Source organism: Solea solea, chromosome 6 (genome assembly GCF_958295425.1).
Source record: "Solea solea chromosome 6, fSolSol10.1, whole genome shotgun sequence".
NCBI lineage: Eukaryota > Metazoa > Chordata > Actinopteri > Pleuronectiformes > Soleidae > Solea > Solea solea.
In genome coordinates this window covers 12,276,677-12,298,097 of record NC_081139.1, presented here as the reverse complement: position 1 = coordinate 12,298,097, position 21,421 = coordinate 12,276,677, and the positions used below count along the sequence as shown (strand labels likewise).

The following is a 21,421-nucleotide window of genomic DNA, read 5'->3' as shown; positions in this document are numbered from 1 at the left end:
TTTGAAGAAAGTTTCTGACGTCAGTGTAAATCTTTTGATACTATCCTTTTACGTAGAAGAGTACAATCTTTGCCAATGCCTTTAGGTAGAAATCAAATATATCAGTCAGTCAGTTACAGCTATCAATCACCCTCCGCTAACACAGGGTTTATGACCTATATAGCATCCAGCCACCAGGGGACAAATCAAGATGGTTGGGCATTACTTTGGAGCTGCTATTGCATCCATCATATCCATATACTAATTTTTTTTATTCAAAATGGTATTTGTTGTTGCATATTAACGGTTATAGAGACATATAATGCCAGAAAACTGTTGTTGGCTGCTGCTTTTTTCTACTCTCTTGTCAGTGGAGAGACTCTACCTTACCAACATAATGATATTATTACCTTGAATTTTACTCTCCTTTTCTTATCTTTCACATCTCAACTTTCTTCTCTTCTCCGCACTCCACTCAGTTCACACTGAGCCTATTTCTGTTTCTTTTCAGTCTTTTTTATGTTCCCTTTCTCTCCTCAGTCCTCCTCATCCTCTCCTCACATACCTGCTCATACATTACTTATATTTCTGCTCAGATATTCTGTGTGAAGTGTCCTTTCTCCCAGATACGGATACACACAAGCAAACACACATGTATGCACGTGTACACAAAAGGTGATGCACCTGAGAGAGCAATGGACACGGAATACCAATAATTTCACAAACTGCCAAGCATACACAAGACAGCACACACGTATCCCCTGAGGCAAACCCTAAGGGCCTGGTTAAAGAGGCAGGTTTAAGTGCTCACTGTATGGGTGTATTGCACCTACACAAACACACATGCATACATGCAACTCAGACACTGGCTGATATAGACGTATGAACAACTATTCACGTAAAAGTCTGGTCTTGGATGCTTAGATTAATAAAATAATTGGCATTTGTTTTATTGGTTATATTTCTCATAATCCATTCATTTTGTTTCTGTGTTCATCTTTGTTCTTTGTTTGCTGCAATTATAGTGTGTGTGTCTCCAAATCAGATGCACTTGCACTTGGCATCATGTGAGGAAAGGTTCACATACTGTTGCTGGCAATTCATTATTTTTGTCACCTAGCAAAGGTTGAGTAAATCTGTATTTTGTTTTAAGTTATTTAAGTATAAAAGGGTAAGCTTTTTTCCTTTCTTCTTTCTCAGCAATGCACATGTTTTGACAAGTCAGAAAAGTAATCGTACATTTGTTGAACATGAACATAAAAGGGCCAATCGCAGACATTGCAAAAAGTCCAACAACTTCAGCGTGTAATAGTGGTTATCAAAAAAAGTGGTTATCAGAAAAAAAAAAAAAGAAAATCAAGCACACTTCAAACTCTTGCAACTTCTTAAATAAAAGGTTCCTGCAGTCAACTAGCGTTTCCACCACAATGAAGACCTCTGAAGATTAGGTAAAGGACTACATGTTCAGTGCAAGCTCTGTTGCAAAGGTTCCTGAACTTTCAGCAAGTACAACCCCCTGCTGATGGGGACTTTTCAGGCAAATGAAAGTTCCTGTAATGGAAATGTGGCTACTGATGATCTCACAGTTACCGCAGTCAGTTGTACTTTGCCACTTTTCCTTCCGTGTCAAGCTTCCTACAAATCTCACCACTCAACCCTTCTTGTACACAGTTCTAATTAAAAACCTTGGAGCAGTGGCTCAAGGGCACAATTCATCTCACATGATCTCAGATCTGACAGACAGGCCTGAGCTGTCCTCTCTCCTATTGATTCCTTATCAGGGAACAGACACATAGTAAATGCCAAGAACAAGCTAAGGGCAACAGAAAGCATCATGCACTCTTCTCTCGCTCTCTCTCTCTCACACTCACACACACACACACACACACACACACACACACACAGCACACACATCACACACATTTACACACTGCAGTTGCACTGCTGGGTCTTATTCTTGGACTACAATCAGCTTTATGGCTACCTAGGGAGTCTTAGAAAGATGTAGCAGTATTCCTGGGGAACTCACACAAACACACATGCACACTCTGCATGGTGTCCACAGGGCACTGGCTGACAGTGGCTCTTCTGGATCTTTGCTACGCCCCACTGAGTCTTATCTCTGACAGGCAGAAAACACACACACACACACTCACAATTGTCCACATACAACACAACACACAAAACACTCACAGATTAATGCAGAGACAAACATATTTACTTCACGAGACAAAGACTTGTCATGCAGGCATTCTCCTTCTCTTTCAGACACACACACACACACAGCTGGGGGTATGTTTGAGAACGTGTTGCCCTGGAGCTTTGACTGCATCTGTGTGTGTGTGTGTGTGTGTGTGTCTGTCTCTGTGTCTTCATGAGTGTGCATGTTTGCATATCTTATTACAAATGTCAGTCGAGCATTGTGTGACTTTGTCATTCCTTAATGCGTCTCTCTTGTCTACCTGATAAACTTTTTTTTTTTATCTTTCTCCCTCTGTTTCTTTCTGTGTTGTTGTGGTAATGTTATCCATTCTTTCAACACTTCCACCTATTCTTTTTGTCTTCTTTTTCCCCATTTTGGTGAGTAAATATGATGCTTATCTCAGGGCATGCAGCAAGAAAGACTGCTTGTGCTTCAAATACAAAAATATGTTCCTTTAAAGGACACTGAAACTCTTGTTTTCTGCATATACTGAGAGCAGTGGAGTCACCTGAAGGTTACTGGGTAGCGACATACACTTCACAACTGCAAAAGTGTCATTAAAACCATACCATAAACAAACTGAATCATGCTGTAGTTACAAGAGAATGATAACTTACTGATACTGACTACTGATATATGCAGTAACATGTTTCAACAACCATGATCTACAACATTGTTATTTTGACCCACTCACAGTTACAATTTCCCTTTAATGTATTTGTAATGGCATTTGTAATGTAGTTGTTATTGTAATATTGAGGAGTCGGCTTTGTTACAGGGAAAGAAGAGAGGCTATGAATATGAATGATATCTCTCTACTTTCAGACAGTTAAAGTTAAAAGTTGCAATATAATCAAAATGGCTTTCAGCGTCATTGAAAATAACTGATAACTCACTCTTTTCATCGTATGTTATTTTGTTTGTTGTTTTGTTTTTCTTCCTCATACTGTCACAGCTGCTCTGAAGCTGCACAGAAATGCAAAATTAAAGTGCACAAATTTACTGCCAACGGTATTGACAAGGAGGGCATCGTCGGTTGAGCTCGGCAGCAGTGTCGTGACGGAGGATTAACGTGCATGCATGAGCAAGGCGCACACAAACACACACATGAGTGCGCACACACAGATGCAAAGAGTATCCTGTAATATAACATGTTTCTCTTTCCAGACCCACTGATCACACCTGACCAAACAACCCACTAATTAACCCCAATTTCACTTAGCAGCCCAGGAGAACACAGAAATGTACAAAGCAAGGACAGCAACACACATACGCTATTTTAAAAACACACACACACTATGCACAAAGGACTAAAAGGAGGTATGCTAATGCACGTGTGTCATATTGCAGTTCTCTCTTGTTCACTGTGTTGGCAAGAGCTGCTCGTCTGGCACAAAGCATGGCTGACGGCACCTGAGTGCCTCACACACACACACACGCACACACACACACACAGACGATAGACACAGCGATACAAACTCGCCAAAAGACACATTTGGACATTCTCAGGAGTACAGTCTGTGTGCTGTGCTAACAGATGGTAATGACAGTTTCAGTCCCCGGACGATCGTCTAATCAAAACAGCACATACTAAAGCACGCACACTCCAACCTCCCTCCAGATTAAAACATCATTCATGCCAAATAGGGTTAAGAACGTAATTCACAACAAATATGCATTGAAAACATAATTTAGGCCAGCGGGTCAACACATTATAATGCATTTTAGTGATGCAATCAAAATCCCATTAAAAGCAAACACAGTTCAACCCCCATCGCTCCACGGAATGAATTTTTTTTTTAATGTTTACTAGAAGTTAAAAAAACACGATTCTCACCAAATATCTATAGAGATAGAGATGTGTTTGTCACAGTGCATCTCACACATCAAAATGTAACTTCACTAAAAGCATTTTACTATCAACAATGATTGTAATTCACTGTGATTTATGAGGAAAAAGCCAGTAGGCTACAAAGTGTTGGTGAGACATGACATTCCTCTGAGTTTACGTTGCACTGCCCAAGACATAAATTGTGGTTGAGGTGCAATACAGTGTTGTCAAAAGTCAACCTTGGAGAATGTCAAGCAACCAAGCATAAACTCAGCTTTACAGTGACTGAGCACATAGGGCTTCTGTGTTTTGCTGAGGGACACATAAAAAGAGAACACAAAGTTTGTGGGAGGTATTTTTTTTCTGCTGATTGGTTCATGTGTTTAAGTGCGAGAGACACATACACTGGAAAAACAAAAAAATGTTGGACAAACTTAAAAAAAAAAACACATTTAATTTGGTCACAAATTAATCAAGTAATTAGCAAGTTATGTGGAATTTTTTTTTATTAAATGGTGGATAGCTGTTGTGCCCCAGGATGCCAACACATTGGGAGACAGGTGAATAGGAGGGTATTTTACCAGATCTGATCCCCACAAATCCAGAGAGATTGTGTCAGAGGTGAATCACTGCTATGATACATGCTCACAGTAACCAGAAGAACACAGAGCGATGGGAAACCGCAAGATTCCGGGGTTAACGCTCACACAAGTCTGCACAGGAATGTCAACATAGCAATTATTTACATTACACTGCATGTGGCTAATGCCAACGTTATACTAACGCGACACTCACCCTTCCAGAGACAACAGCGCTATCTTTAGCTGTTGAGTTGAATGTTAGTCCAAAAACCCAAATTGCTTCCATTTGTTTCCCTCCAGGCTCTTGTAAACTTTCAGTGACTCTCTGGAGTAATATGAATGGAAGTTAATCAGAAAGTTGAAGATGTCAGGATACTGCAATAATGATTCTGGATTAATGTCCTCTCTGGCTGTTTTCAGACAGGTCGAATCCAGCACTGGTACCATTAATTTGTGTCACATCTTAGGCTGCCAACAACGGTTCATAGGGACTAAGTCATATGACGTCCGGAGATCTATAGCACTGACACACATATTTCTCTGATAGTAGACCCAATGAAAACACTGTGGCATGCAGTGATTTTATCCCATAGCTCATCAGTGCAGCAGGTTCAGTCCTAAACAATGACATAGCAGATTAGTTCCAACCACTCTGCATAAACTGTTTGAGAGGAAGCAGGCTAAGGCTAAGTTGACGCTATTGCACATTGGAATCCACAATAACTGATAATGGAGATTTAGAATAACACAATTTTAAAGCTGTGAGATGATCCACGAGGGGGGAAAAAATCTATTTTATTTAATGTCTCATTGAATTTAGTAAATGGGGAGAGACAGATAGGAGACAATTTGAAACACAGAATGCAAAAGAAAGAGACAAAGAGAGGTGAAGGAATGAAATTATGTCTGACAACAACAGATAGCTGAGACGCTATAATTATATCAAAGCCTTTACAATAACATTATCCAACATCCTCAGAACATCAACATCCGCCTCAGCAGGGCGGCCCTGTATTTCCTATGGTTCATATGAACCATGGGATGGAGAGTGGGAGGGTGAATCACTGATTCCTTCATATCTTTGCCCTGTATTTAGTGTGAGCACAGAGTTGAGTAGATCACATTAGAGAGTTTGAGTGTCCTCCAAGAGGGGGATGTGGCACTGTCCAAGAGACACATGAAACAAGATTTGAGTATGGCTGAGAGGATAACAGAGAACGGGACAACAGAGAAGGGAATGAGAGTGTTTCTTTGCCATGTTTGCATATCTCTTGTACAATTTGGTATGATGAGACCTGCCAGAAAGGTTCTCGGAGTGTCAGAGGTAAACTATATAGAGAAGCTCTCTTATACCTATCCTGTCTTATCTTACATTCCTGCTCAACTAAAACTGCATTCATCTTAGGACTTGCCATCATGGAAAAAAAAAACAAAAAAAAAACTATAACCTCACACCTAGATTTAGGTGAAATTGAAGAAATGTGAGCCTCTAAAAAAGTGTGTTTCCTAATTCTTTAAATCACAATAATATTTAGATAAAGAAGGTTGACGTGAGACAGAAACAAAGGAGAAAGTGAACTGAGAAACTGATAGAGACGGAGTCAAAGGAGCCTCATTGTGAGTTCCAGGCACTCCTCTGAAGCCTGTTCAGTATTCCATCCTCAGCATTCCCACAGCTCTAACAAGCAACTGCCAAACACACACGCACATAACCACAACCCGGGTAGTCTCTCACTTTGTCTAAATTAAAGAGGTTGTCCGTCTTTACTGCATCACAGTAATCAGATCTGTGAAGTGCTGCTCACTTTATTCAAATCCCTTTTTTAAACACAAACACTGTGTTTATAATTAACCATTTGATCGCCTTCAACATGATCTTTTTGCCAAACTGAAAATCACCAGAACATACCTTTGACAATGAGGTCGGCATAGTTGGACACGCCTGACCCGCCGTCTGATCTGATGACACAGCGGTAGCGGCTGGTGCTGCGCTGGGACGTGTCGCCAACACTGACAGTTGCTGAGAAACGCCGATGGTTCACCACCCTGGTCACCATCAACGCTGTGTCCTTACCGTTCCACTGCTGCATGATGGGGATGAAAACATCAGTCAATTCCTGGCCAACAAACCCTGTATCATGCTCTTTCTAGAACAAACTTGACTAATGAAACCATGAATACAACAACAAACTCATGAAAACCACTCTCCACTGTAATATTATCTGCCAATTTGTTGAAACATTCTTTCCCCAAAAGACCTCCAGTCATAGAGGGTCACTGCTCTCCACTGCAAATGTCATTTCTGTACATGCCAGATACTGTATGTCACTTGGGTGCAGTGAAAACATTAAAGCTTGCCAGTGCACATAAATGTAAATTAGAATGAGGATATGAGCATGGATGCACAATACAGAGACACACACACACACACACAGATGGAGTCATTGGTGCGAAGCTCCAACCAGGACTTTTAATCAATCATGAAATGGAGGTGGGGAAGCTTGGGATGTTTACTACAGTGTACTTCTTTTATATAAGTATCTTTAAAAGGTCATAAATAAGTGATAACTCCATTTACTACATTGGTATTTTAGAATATATATTAACAATATAATATATATATATAATACAATTTTGGTCAAAGTGTTCACACGCATATTATATTCAACATACTGTAATTTTTATAAATAACCTGAAAATCTGCCAATGAAGCGCCAAATTACCTTTCAGTTGCTCTGAGGATTTATGGCCTACCGACCTGCCTTTATACAACTTCTGTTTACATTTGTCGCAGATATCATTCATGAACATATTCGCTGATATGAAGGCACTAACCTGAAGCCAGAGTTTATCATGCTGAGACCATTTCCCGCCAGCGGTACACTGAAAGGTAGCATTCTGACCCACGTTCACTTCCACATTCTGCAGGCGCAGGAAGTGAGGGGCTTTACCTGCAACACATAAAGCAAAAAGGAGAATATATTAACTGACAGGTTATATAATTAGTAAGAGTAGAGATGGGATTAATCAGGCACCCACACAGACACACTCTTGTTGGTGCAACATTGTCAATGTAAATCTAAATCTGTGATTTCTAAGCTTTCCATCAATGTCTAACACATGGAAATGTGACAATATTTGAAGAAGATTTGGCCATTTGAATGTAGGCACTCCTAAAACTGCTTTAGGGAGAATTTTAGACTAAAAATTGTACACCTTCTGGGAGCCAAGAGACAGAATCATATATTTACATAGCCCAACCCCCTCCTGGTCTAGCTGTCAGTGAAACCACACCTCTCTGTATGTAATGCTCATCACAGAAACTGGAGCATGGATACTATTTTGTGACACGGAACAGTACATATAGAATATAATATGTATAACAAATATAACGTCATAAAAAAAACTGGACATTAGAAACTCTTAACATTTGAAATGAAATAAAAAATATAGGAAGGGGAGTGGCTTATTCTGTTATAATTTCTTGTCTGACCAATTATGCTTAGGGCCCCTTAGCAGTGGCCCTGCACATCAGGTTGGTTTGTTATTCATATTAATAGCAGATGCTCACATGCTCCCGTTACAGTTTATAATACGACCATCCGATCGAAAACAAGTTTCGATGCGAGTAACGTTTGCATTTTAAAACTGAGCTATAGCTAATAACAATGTAGCCACATGACGTTCTGAAACGCACAGTGGATTATTAAAAGAACGTCCAGCATGAAAAAAAAACAGTTTTTTAATCCCCGTATGTGACTTCGAGTGAACACTAACATAATGCAGATTAACGACGTTACTGAAAACTCACCCCATAAGAAGATAGAAAGTTAATAAGAGGTTCGGGGTGCTTTCTTTTCATCCCTGGCGTCATGTCGTCATCTCAGAAGTAACTACTGTGTCTGTTCACCTCCACTGTCCAGTTATTCTCATGTCCTGCCACTCTCTTTTGGCCGCTAAATAATCCATCCGTTTATGTATAAACTTTGGAGAACGCCTGCTAGCTTGAATGCTAAGCGTTAGCATAAAGTCCGCGAAGTGAGATCAGCGTTGGCATGACCAGAAGCCTCTGCCTTCGTTTCGAAGTACAGCCAAAGATTTGCGCTGGCACGATTTAGTTCTTCTGCAACAAGTTTTTCCTTGTCCAACTTGATTCAACGGTGAAAACACACACACACACAGCTTCTCGAAGCAGCAGTAACAGTAATAAGCAGCAGTGAGGAGCGCAGCAGCAGCTGCATATTAAGTAGCCATGTGTTTCCTCTGTGAGGAGCAGCTGACAAAAAACAACAACAAAAGCAATGGAATGTGCTTTGGAATGTAGTTTTAGCCAGCAAAAGCACTTTTGGTAAATGTGGTTCAATAAATAAACATGCATTAAACCACAGTAGAAACTTGCTGCAGAAGTACAGCATCATAATGATTAAAAAAGTCAAATACAACAGATGGATACATATGAGTGCTGTTTGATCTGTGAACATCTTGATATATTCAGTATGCATGTATTAGTGACTTGTCACGAACATAAATTAGCAGCAAAGCTTCATGATGTTAAAAAATACATTGACAGGTTACTTGAAAAAGATGCTGATTGTGCTACCCTGCATTCAACAAATGTAATAGTGAATACTTAACGGAATTGCCGTGAGTTACACAAAGACATCCTGAGCAAGTTGGGGAGTGAGACCTTGTTGTAAAAATGCCCTGCAACATTAGTCATTTAATTCAGACAGTGGTTCATATGTTTGTCCAGAGTGAGGCAGGGAAATTCATAGGACAGTTCCGAGACAGAGAGTGAGACAGCTGGTCAGACATTGAGTGACTTTGACCTGGCATTGAGACTAGCCTCCAATTGGTTAATTTCATTTTGACTGTCTGCAGACAGAGATAAGCCTAACAGAGTATGCATCAATCATTAAACAATGATAATTTGCACTGACACTAATGAAAGTAATTGCAAATGACAAGGACATATATATGAAGGTTGTGTGTTTAACCTTTATTCAATTGCATATTTTTTCTTGCTCTCTTTACATTACCATTTTTTTGTTTCTTCCTTTCTGAATGCCCCTTTGATTAATCTGATAAAGTGAAATGAGGACAACTATATGACTTGGGAGGATGAAAAAGGAGAAAAAACAAGTATTTCCAATTAAAACAAAGAAGAGCTTACAGTAGCAGCTGGTGTGTCTCTTAATTTTGATTCTATCCCAAATTTCCTATCGACCTACCTATCAAACATGGAAAAAGACTCATTAAGAGTAAATAAATCTAATTTTCATTTATTCAAGTACATTGCAAAATGCAACACACCGTATGATTAACACAACGTATGAGTAAAGAAGTGTTGCAATAAGCGGTCTGGAGTTTTGTGAAGCCAAGTTTTGCAGTCAGATTTGAGTGATGATGACCCAGAGTCTGGACCTTCTTCCTGGCTCTCTCCAATCTGTGTGCACGCCTCACAATCTGTCCTTCACACATGCATTTGTGCGCTTCTACGTACGAGGGAGCTGATACAAGCAGATGATGCACAGCAGGGCTGAAGTTGTGCAGGGTAAATGTACAACAACAACAACTTGAAACGTACAAGCATATGCACACGCTCACACACAGGCACGTTAACAGTCACTTACGGCAGGGATGAGCCAGAACTCGTATGTCGTCAATCGCGATGAAACCTGGATGTCCTTGGACTGAGACTGCTTCAAATATTACCTGATGAGGTGAGAAAGAAAGAAAGAAAGAAAGAAAGAAAGAACTTTACAAATTTGATAAACTCCACCACCCTTCCTGATCTCCTTCAATCCCCAAATCTCTCCTTATCTACCTATATTTTCCTTTTCCCTATTAGCTATTTTATTCTCATCTTCTTGAAATGGCGCTTGTGTTTCTTTTGTCATCACTCCACTCTTTTATTCTTTTTTTTAAATGTCGACATTTTCTTAACCAACACTCTCAGGGTGACAGGCAGTCACAGAGCCTGTCAAGGGGCCATGCACTTCTGACCCACACATATTTCCTCATACACAACCTCATATTATGAGCACACATAAACACACACCTCTCTGCTGTACTTGTCAGTATCCTCAGTAGTATGGGCTGACACATTCTGAATACTATAGACTTCTGGGAAGACACTTTCCTCTCTTCCCTGCCTTCAAACAAAAGGATGTCTGACACACAGGTCAAGTTCACAGAAGTCAAAGACTCCAGTTAAGCTTTTCTAGATGCAACTGTATTTTGACAGTTTGAATGTGGCTCTTTCCTTCCATTGACTTTTCCCACCACAATTTAATTCCAAAATAAATGTGCAAACTTTGTTCTTTTCGATCATTTCCTTCCTGTACTAGTTGGAAAACTATAATTACAGTATACTACAGTATATTACTATTCTTCACAGCTCTTAACACAGATACAGTGTTTTGTGACATGGATGTGGTAAACATGTCTTTTCAAACGTCTAGCAGTTCATCCTAAAAGTTTTTCTTGCGCTAGCAATGGCCTGAACTTTAAAAAATGACATGGTTTTTTTTTCAAAGAGAGGTGACTCCTCATTAGGGAAAGAAACACCAACAAACACACACATTTCATTCACTTTGATAACCACTGTGCCTTAGATCTGTGTGTGCGACACAGGGGTGCCTTCATTTACAGAACACAAGCCAGTCATTAGGTAAAACACAGTTGCCTTTGTGCTTCCTCAATGAAATACCACAGCAGGATGTGTCTCCACACCTTCAACAGACAGATACCTGCACGGATTGAAAATCACTGCATGGTAGAAGTTTTGTGTTAAAATAACAAAGCACTGAACAAAAAAGGATATCGGTTGGTTGCCTCACTACCTGTTAAATTGTGATTCTGAACCTCATTCTTTAATGTCATAATTATTTAACTTCATTTAATTAGCGTAGCTAAACTAACCAAATGTTTGAGCTATTGATTACAATATTCTTTAAATAATTTCCCTGTTTCCTTTGCAGTTTTTACTAATACAATAATTGTTTGAGTGTTTCTGTTCATGTTAGCCACATGCTATCAGTTGCTTGGCAGTGCATAGTAGATGCTACAGTTTTAGCACGTAGCATCATAGTCTGTTGTGTAACGTCCCATTTTAAGTGTTCATATAATGCTCAATTTCAGCTAGCTACCTGTGTGATACCTTCCCGGCATTAAAAGGCAGATGACCTAAAAACATTTTGACATGTACAGTAAATATAGTAGTAAAGTAAATATAGTTTTAAAGAAGGAACACTGAACTTACCAGGACCAGCTTGCTACATAGCTTAAGTTGCTAACAGTAAATTCCTACATATCAGAAACACAAACAGTATTAAAATAAAGTGAAAAGCTGCTTTCTGTTTGGTTTTGCGATGACATGAAACATATTGTTTGGATAATGTATGAAAAAACAAAACAGAAGGCCAAATATTCATAAATTGGAAAACAAATGCACATGCTGTGAAGTTTAAAGGCCACCTCATATACATTAATGAGAGGAGAGGCGAGGAAGGAGCTTTTCAGCAATAATATGAATTTAGCTGTCAACATTAATTCAACATCAATTGTCATAAAACAAACACTGACGATATTTGAATTATTAGAAAATCCATGAATTACATAATTAATTTTGGATGAGACATATTAAAAAAAAGAGATCAAACAGCAACAGACAGCACAAATGAAATGAAAAATATTGACCCGTAGCGATCTGTCTGACACAGCACAAAGGAGGACTTCGACTTATTCTCTCATGTGAAATGGTGAGATGATGAGAATCAAGCAGCGCTATTAAATATAATTTTATTGAAACCTACTGTTTTGTTGTCATACTATAATGTTGATAATGGATGTTGCTGTCCGTATGGATTGCAAGAGACCGTTTTTATATCTACCTGAAGGGCACGCCACTCTATGACTTTGTGTGTTACCTGGTAGGAGTTGGGCCAGAATGTAGAAATGGCCAGCTCAGCCTTCACCCAGCCTTCAGTAACAGTATCAGAAGCGTTCCACACTGGGTTACCTTGAGCACCTCCATTCACCTGCAAGAACACAAACAGATGAGATTCAGGGAGTAAAATTTGACCCTAAAAAATGTGTTTTTTAGGGTCAGTCCATCAGCTCTCTCGACTATCTATACCGTTATAGATAGATATATATATATATAACAACCATTCACACTCGCACCTACAGTCAATTTAGAATGTCCAATAACCCACATCTGCATGGATGAAAAACTTTCTCTACAAACTCCAAAAAGAACGACCCCATTCAAACTTTAGCATTTGATCCGAGAACCTTGAGGCAATCTTGTTGCTCCTAATTAAAAGATATCATGTCTAATTTTAATTAAACCCATTTGTTGTGTCTTTTAGGGGCATTGTGCCTGCTACTGTTGTATTCATTACCCATAAGCCCCATTGACAAAATATCTATCACTTGTCCTTACTTCCCACAATCCATTCTCAAATCTTTCACTTAGGTTTATTCCATGCCTCGTCTTTTCATTATACATACACTCTACATTATTGTGGTTTCTCCTCACTGCTTGGTCATTCTATCACTTCATCCACATCTCTCTCTCGCTCTCTTCATTTCAATCATATGTTTATCAGTGATTCACATCCCAATATGAAACACTCAGTACAGACCTGCATCTGATCAAGCGTTACGCATTAGTGTGATTTGTTACCAGCATTTAGTCATTTGAATTGTGCCATCAATATCTTAAATCAAAAGCACTATTAAATTCTCTGAACTAAAGACTCAAAGATGATGTCTGGGTTTACTGAACTGTCATTATCCCTCTTTCTTTCACAGACACACACGCACACACACGTGAAGACTTGGTAAATCCATCCCTTCCTAACAAAGAATAGAGGTGTGTTAATCATTATGACTGTCAGTCAGTTGCTCACAAACAGACTCCATAACACACAGTTACCTTGATATAGACATTTAGTGTGCCTGGACTGGCTCCATCTCTGCTAGACAGAGAATAAAGGAAGTCGATGCAGTGAGTGTCGTTCTCCTTCAGTGTGGGCATATACAGGTGGGCCTTCTGTCCCGACGCCCTGCCTGACGCATTCACGACCATGAATGAACCTATACAGAAACAGACACAAGGAGAAGAAGTGAAGGACAATACTGGACAACAACCTTCATCCTTTCCATGACGTGCTGGTCGGCCACAGGAGCTCGTTCAGTGAGAGACTGATTTCACCAAGATGCACGACTGAACGGCACAGGAAATCATTCCTGCCTGTGGCCATCAGACTTTACAACTCCCATCTTTAGATACATCCGGTTAATTTCTTAATTATCATATTGATAATTACTGTCCTGTACACATTGTATATTTTTCCCCATTCTTGTTTTAAACAAGGTTTTTGTGATATTTAAATTTAATTTACATTTTTTGCACTCTTTTTGTGCTCTTAATTTATTTAAATAAAAATGGTGCCCTCTTTCTTGTACTGTAAGCTTCTAATTAGAAGGTTTACTTTGGTGGTTTGGTTGCTTCCTTTCTTTTCTTAAGTTATTGATTCTGACATGGAACAACTGTAACTGAACTGATTCTGAATGGAGGCAAGGACAGTCAGATAAGGATTATGACTAAACACAGGTGGCCATGCTGTCAAAGTGTCCTCGAGACACTACAATCCCCATCGCTGTTCTTCATGGTTACATCAGCAGTTGTAGCAGTTTGGAAGGTGTAGCTAGCTGGAATGACTGAGCTTGGCTCAAATTATATGCATATCATTACAGCAAGGACAACTGTAACTTTAACCCAGCCAGAAACAATGTTATGTGTTACTGAATAGTTCCTGGGGCATAAATATGTGAATTTGGTCAAATAAAATCAACACTAAATCAGCAGTGAGATCATATCCATCAATGTCATTGTTGGGTGGTAATGCTGCAGTAGGTGGGATTACTGGACTGCCCTGTGATTGGTCAAAATAGCATATCTGCCTGGTTGGAAACTGAGCCTAAAGAATATGCAGAAGTATAGTTCTCCGTCAGGTAAAATGGAAATAAAGGTTGTATAATCTGCATTTTATACTGAGCTGAAAGTTTATGATGGAATAAGTGTTGAATAACACCAAAGAGTATGTAGATTAGTGGTATATTATATTACACACAACTGATAATATAACAATAATAATAATAAGTTAGTTCAACATTGTGACTTTCAATTCTTGAATTTATGAATGTATCTCATTTCTCACCTACAGATGTGCCGCAGAAATGATTGGAGTCCATTTTCTGCACTGTCCAGCCAACATTCAGTGCAGAAAATAGAACACAATCATCTCAATTTGGTTTGCTATAGCTGTGTAACAACATCTTAATGTATCCACACTCCAGGGGTTCTGATCCACGACGTAAAACACATTTCTCTGTCAACCCACAGTCTAAGTGGGTTTTAGACTCTGCTTTATGGCACAGGACAGAGCTTTTATGGGTCAGCCATTTGGCTCACTTCCATTTGCCGGACTGAGTGACTGGGAGACTATTTGGCAAGAGAGCAGGAGAGGAGAGATACTGAATCAAGCAGGTGTGACTGTGTGCTTCTAGCAGTGTGTGCATGTTAGCTCTATTGCTGAATTAATGTAGAATGAAAAAGAAAATGTGTGCGAGGCGGACAGCGGCTTAAAAATTCTAGGATTAATGATGCATTTATTATGAAGATGATAAGTGTGTGCAAAATAATAATTTGACCAACAGCCAATTCCGATACCAACGTAAAATAGCTTAACTATTATAAAGTCTTCCACACCACGATAGCGCCACCAGGCGGGGGGCGAGTGGCATACATTTACGAAATAACGAGAGCGGTATATTCATGTACTTATTCAATGAATAGATTTTTTTTTTTCAAGAATAGTCCAGACAAACATCAGTGTCTGTGTCAGTAAGTGTCATCTTATTTGGCGATAGACCACAATAACAGCAGTCAACAAGTAACAGGTGATTAATCGACAGACACAGATGTATAGCTATATTTATATAACTTTTTTTCTTGCCCAAGGACACAATGTCTTGCAGACTGGAGGAGCGAGGGATCAAAAAGCTTACCTACCTGTTAGAAGATGACACATGACAACTGCTGAACCATTTTGGACACACTGACTTTTATTTAACGTGATGATTTAACTTGTGATACATAATCCCTTCATCAATTCAAATAATACTGTATATCGGCCACCCATTTGGAACCACGACAAATATACGGTCAAGTAATAAAATAAGAAAGATATTTGTTTTATTTGCTCATGTCTGCCTTACCTAAAAAGGTTGGATGTCATGGTATTTTGATTTGAAATGGTAATGCAGAAAAAAAAAATTCTTTACACAGAAAGAGAGAGAGAGAGATAATGAAGTGGGGCTAAACTAGTATAATCATGTAATTACAGCCTTCAGCAACTCATAAGTGGTAGTATTGACTTCCATTTATGTCAGTTATCGAGAGCATAAACATGCATGCGCATTCATTCACACATGCAGTAAGTGCACGTGAGATTCATTTCACACATTGTTTCCCAGCTGTGAGGTCACAGAGGTGCAATCTGTTAATGTGAGAATCTGTCTACAATGCCAACACCAAAACACACGCTCACATTCACACACATATCAAAATAACTGGGTCAGCTCGGTGCAGTAAACGCTCCAGCACGAACTGACACACGAGGCCAGCTGTTTTCACAAATACTGCAGAGAATTCAAGATTCGGCTTTTATTTTCCACAGCTTTCTACATCAAAAGGAGGCAGAAGCCTCAGCAGGCTACTGTAGTGCCTCTGAGCAAAGCATTTAACCCCCAGCTGCTGTGCTGGATCAGCAAACTGGTGTGTGCCTGCTGAGGATATCATTCAAGTCAATGTACAGTGAATGAAAACAGGCTCAAAATGTACTGTGTATCTCTCATGAGAACAATACTTGCAGACCAAAAGAGTGCACGTCTACATGCATGACTCTGGTATGATTTTTCAACGTTCACTCATGCGTTGGAGTCTGGTAAACACTTCTCTACCTCAGTATCATCCCAAACCGCTGATGTGTTGTGCCACGTGGCATAAAAACGCTTTGATGCTCTTGAGCTTTGTGCAGAATGCGTTGTTAAAATATTATTGTCAAAGAAAAGCACTTCCTTTCAGCATTTTTCACTGAGCTGCAGAAAATATTCTAAATATAGCATACAGTTAGAATGCAGTTTGGTGTTTATGGCTGGGTCGTCTTTTACATTGCTAAAAATAGATGTTTGTTGCTCACGACACTGTGTGACTCGCCTTCCGGTACACTGCCTCACTCTCCTATAGCGCTTATACCACACTGGGTATACTGTAGGTCAGTGCATCACACACACAACCACATTGAAAAAACCTGAACTATCTCTATGACTAGATTTTGTAACAGGTGCGTACAAAAAGCAAGAGATGAAGGGAAAGGTAGAATGGGGAATGACAGAAACAAACAGGGAAGGACAAACAGAATCAGCAAGGGAACAGGGACAGGAGCATCAGCTGTGCCGCAGTCATGACCTAAGACAAAAAAGATTGGTGTGGGGTAAAAATGGCTCATCTCTATCATTATCTACGTCATCGTCATCATGCTTTTATGATGATGATGGCAAGGTATGGCAAAAGAAATCACTAGAGGCAGACACACAATCACCACATTGGTTCCTGGCCCATTTCACACAGTTAGCGCACACAATTCCGCCTGAGGTCTCTCACACACACACACACACACACACAGGAACCCATATGGTCTGTGTCCTGAATGGGTAATGGCCCTATCATCATCACACATGCAGAAACACACACACACACACACACACACACACACAAACTTACTACTTTTCCTTTTTCCTCTTTATGCCCTGATTGTTCTTGCTCATTTGATTTGCCACCAACACTTTCTTTTTACCTCTGCCTATTGTTATGCTCATCTATCGCTCATCCACCCCTCATCCATCTGCCCATCTCTTCGCACGTCTTGCTCTCTGTGGCCTTTTTACATCTGGTCGTCTATCTATCTATCATGTCATGTGAGGGATGAATCGTTGCATCCCCATCTCTTCCGCTCTGTCTCTGGGGCTGTGCAATAATCTGATGAGTAACAAATCAATAATTGAAGTGCCACTATCACAGCAACCGGGCAAACCATAAATGCAAATAACTAATTCATCCATCTGAACACGAGCACATGCTCTCACCATCACTTCCTCAGATTCCTCTACATCCCTGTCTGTTTTTTAAAATCCATTTATAATCCTTTCATCCTTCTTTCCCTCACCTCTCCTTGCCTTTTTAACTCTCTTTCCCCCCTTCAGTCTCTCAGTAACTCTTGATCATCTGTGGCTTGCCTTTCATTATGAGCTGAAAGAAAAGAGCTTTAAAAGCATCCAAATCTAATTTATTTACCCCATTACAGTTAATGGAGCAGGTGTTGTATCGGTGTGTGTGTGTCTAGAGAACTTTGTTACTCTCCACAAACCTTGTAAATAGCTTCCATAATGTACTTACATTGGTTGTAAATGTAAATGTTGATGCTACCTCAATAACTGGTGGTGAAAGGGAATTTTCCAAAGAAAGAAAGATCTGTCTTTGTGTGAAACATTGACTGGGAGCTCAGTGGTTGAGAGGGTGAACGGTCAATTGCCATCTTTTTTTTTGTTTCTTTCTTTTTTGTTATTTGCTCCATTTGCAAGTTTATTCCTCTTGAACAGTTTGAATAAAAACATTGAAAACATAAGAAAGGTAGGACTGTTATACAGCATGTGGCGTCTCTTTGCAGAGCAATGTCTTCTAATTTGCGTGTTATAATCTCTTTCAGTTACTTCAGGTTTTTCTCAGCTGTCTGGAAAGGTAAAAGAGGAACAGAAATAGCTGCACGAGCTTCATCACAAACAATGTCGTTTTAAGGTTCAGTAATGAAAAGAATTTCAGCCTCAAAGCAGGAAGAAGCACAGCCTAAATCGCACTTTAATAGATCAATTACATCCTCAGATTTTCTGGTGAAACGGGACATCAAGGCAAGATGTTCACAGAGTGCGATGTGCTCAAATGGTTCCCCAGGGTCTCTGCTCAAACTGCGATGGTTTTTTAGCTCTTAAATCACTTTCATTCTCCTTATCGGGTGTTTTGTGTCTGTCATTTTTTTGGGATTAAGACATCCTCGGAGCGAGGCCCTCTTACAGTTCTTTCAGCCTCTAAAGAGCTCAGTTTACATTTGTAATTTCGACTGTGGATTTGGGGTTTCAAATCCTGCAGTAAAGACATGATTTGAAGGCATGTTGAGACATGTGTCCACATGCGGCCTAGAAACGTCTTTCACGCAGCTCCCGTGGCGGTTTCCACACTTGCTGTTAAATTCTTCCAAAAAGCAGCTCTCCATGAAAATGTGAGTGGATTATTATGACTAGAACAATGGAAAATAATCTTCTCACCAAGGAGCTTTGTCAAGAATCCAACCAGGCTGAACCATGATGCTCCAAAGTCCCTAAACAAGTGACTGCAGAACAACTCGTGTGTGCTGCAAGAGACACCTCTGGATGAGAGTCTTGTGGGCCATAAATTGTGAATATACTGGCTATTACATTGTTATCAGGGACATGAGTATTTAAATTGAATATGTTTCCCAAATCTCTTAATTCATTTTTTTTTTTTAAAGTAATTTACATTTAGAGATGTTAACTCTGGGGAGATTTGTGGAAGGTTATGTACAAAACATGCTGCAAACGTTCTCCTTAAAAGCATTAAGATTTGTTTTACTGCCTCTTCACAAAGTCAAATATATTTGTGCAGCCAAATAGGTTACTGTATTATATACAGTCTCTCAATGACTTTACAGACTCACAGCTTGAGTGGTTTGTAACCCAGCCAAAGCTCTTCGAAAAGACAAAGAAAGACTGAAAAGGTCCAGATGGGCCCATGAGAAGGTGTTATGGTCGGCTAAGCAGCTTTATGATGGAGTGTAGCTGCTCCGACGCCATCAGTAACAAACTGGTTGTAATGGGAGGTTTCCTGACGAGACGAGCACCACAGGTACCCTGAACGTGACCCCCCCCCCCCTGCATATCAAAATGTTAATTATGCTCACAGGAGATGAACTGAAGAGGAAGATGTTCTCACATTGGGTATATTTAGATGAGTTAAGAAACCCTGAGGTACACCTATCTGGTGCAGATAGAGGGACATGTTGTACACAGACTCATCGTCATAGTGAAGGGACCGGCCCTGTTTTTAAGTGTTTCACGTGAAGAACTCGTGCAGGAGAGCGCAACATGGGTCGCATTTCCCTGTGCATATGGATTTTTTCACTATGATTACTTTGTTTTTCCCTTGTTTTCAGACATATACAGTGTAAGTGACCATCAAAACACATTTAGATATGAAGCCTAGCTATAACCAGCCCCCTGGATACATTTTCTTGAAGGATCTGTTGCACCAAGTATCCACTCTGTCCTACTGGTTAATCCATCCTGACTCTCTAATGCAAAATCCATATTGATTTAATTTGAATTAATTGTATGACAATATGACAATAATTACTTAGGGGTGATTTGTAAGGCCAAAAACGACTTACCCTGATTTTATCAGGGAAGGATGTACTCATGTCCTCAAGAAAAGAGCATGAGAGGTAGAGAGCAGCAGTGATCGAGAGACCTCTATAATCAGCGAACAGAATGAGGAGCGCAGTGAATCAGCGAACCGTAATGCATTTTTCTGATAGATTATCAGCAGTTACTGTACATCCTGATGCTCAAACACGCGCGCAGCAGCTGTCTGCATAAATGGACTCCGAAGATCAGGAGGAAACTTTCAGTGGGCACTTTTCAAGCGTCGCTTGCATCAGTCGTGCTATAAAATGTTGCGGGACAAGACAAAAACAAAATACCGCTGTACTGCGAGAGAGCGATGGAGCCACATAGAGAGGTGTGTGTGTGTGTGTGTGTGTGTGTGAATCTGTATTCTAACTGTGAAGTATGTTCTGCTCTTAAATAGGGAAGAGATAAATGGAGCCTAACACACATGTGCCTGCAGGCCACCGTGAAGCCGCTATTATCCTTTACTAATAAGGTGGTAAAGACAAGGAGACTGGCATTATCGATCAGCCCTTCAGGGAACACCTCTCTGCTTCCTCATAGATCGCTAATCAATAGAGGCCCTATAAGTCATGCACACAGTGCACACACAGCTATAGACATGCAAAGCCCTACAGTAAATCCCTGTGCTTGATGTGACCTGTGGGAACTCTAAATCCCAAAAGCCCTTGCTGTGTGAGTTATGGATGGGTTGACCTATAGGAGATCGAAGACTAAGCATGTGACCACTGGCTCAAGAGACAATGGATAGGCAGTTGTCTTGTGTTTTACCCTGCCCCCGGGTGTCTCATACATCAGTGTATGTGTTTTTAAGTGTGGGCTTATATTTATATCCCAATAAGGACATCAGCCTGACGACACACTGACCTCTGGAGATCGTATAGGCCACCGTTTTTTAAAGAAAGGTTGTTAAATGCAGAAAAAGAAATGAAAGTGATCAAAGTAATGAAGAGAGTGAACAACAAACTCAAGATAATAAGCAATTTGTAGTGCAAGAGAGGCTCTTAATTTGATAAAAGCACAGCAAACTCATATAGGCCTGTAAAAGCTGAGCTGCTCTTTAAAACTTGACAGCTTTACATAGTGGATGAGCAGCAGATTTTAATGAACCAAGTTTCTCGTCATTCATCTCAATGTTAAAACTTAAGCTTCACTTTTCATAAGGGTTCCATAAAGTAGGCCAGTGTTACTTCCCCGCAATGAAGAAGCTGAAGA

The 21,421-nt window shown here is 39.9% G+C and overlaps 1 protein-coding gene across 9 annotated transcripts in view; it reads right to left on the bottom strand.

The window, feature by feature from the left end:
• The window catches only part of ptprt (protein tyrosine phosphatase receptor type T), a 256,950-nt gene that overhangs the window by 179,585 nt on the left and 55,944 nt on the right, over positions 1-21,421 (bottom strand). For all 9 annotated transcript variants that reach the window (XM_058631865.1, XM_058631867.1, XM_058631868.1 and 6 more), the window contains exons 3-7: positions 13,539-13,699; positions 12,526-12,636; positions 10,228-10,309; positions 7,430-7,545; positions 6,504-6,678 (exon numbers count right to left, since the gene is read on the bottom strand). In XM_058631865.1, coding sequence (XP_058487848.1) covers positions 6,504-6,678; positions 7,430-7,545; positions 10,228-10,309; positions 12,526-12,636; positions 13,539-13,699 — 645 coding nt within the window. The remainder of the gene's footprint in view (positions 1-6,503; positions 6,679-7,429; positions 7,546-10,227; positions 10,310-12,525; positions 12,637-13,538; positions 13,700-21,421) is intronic.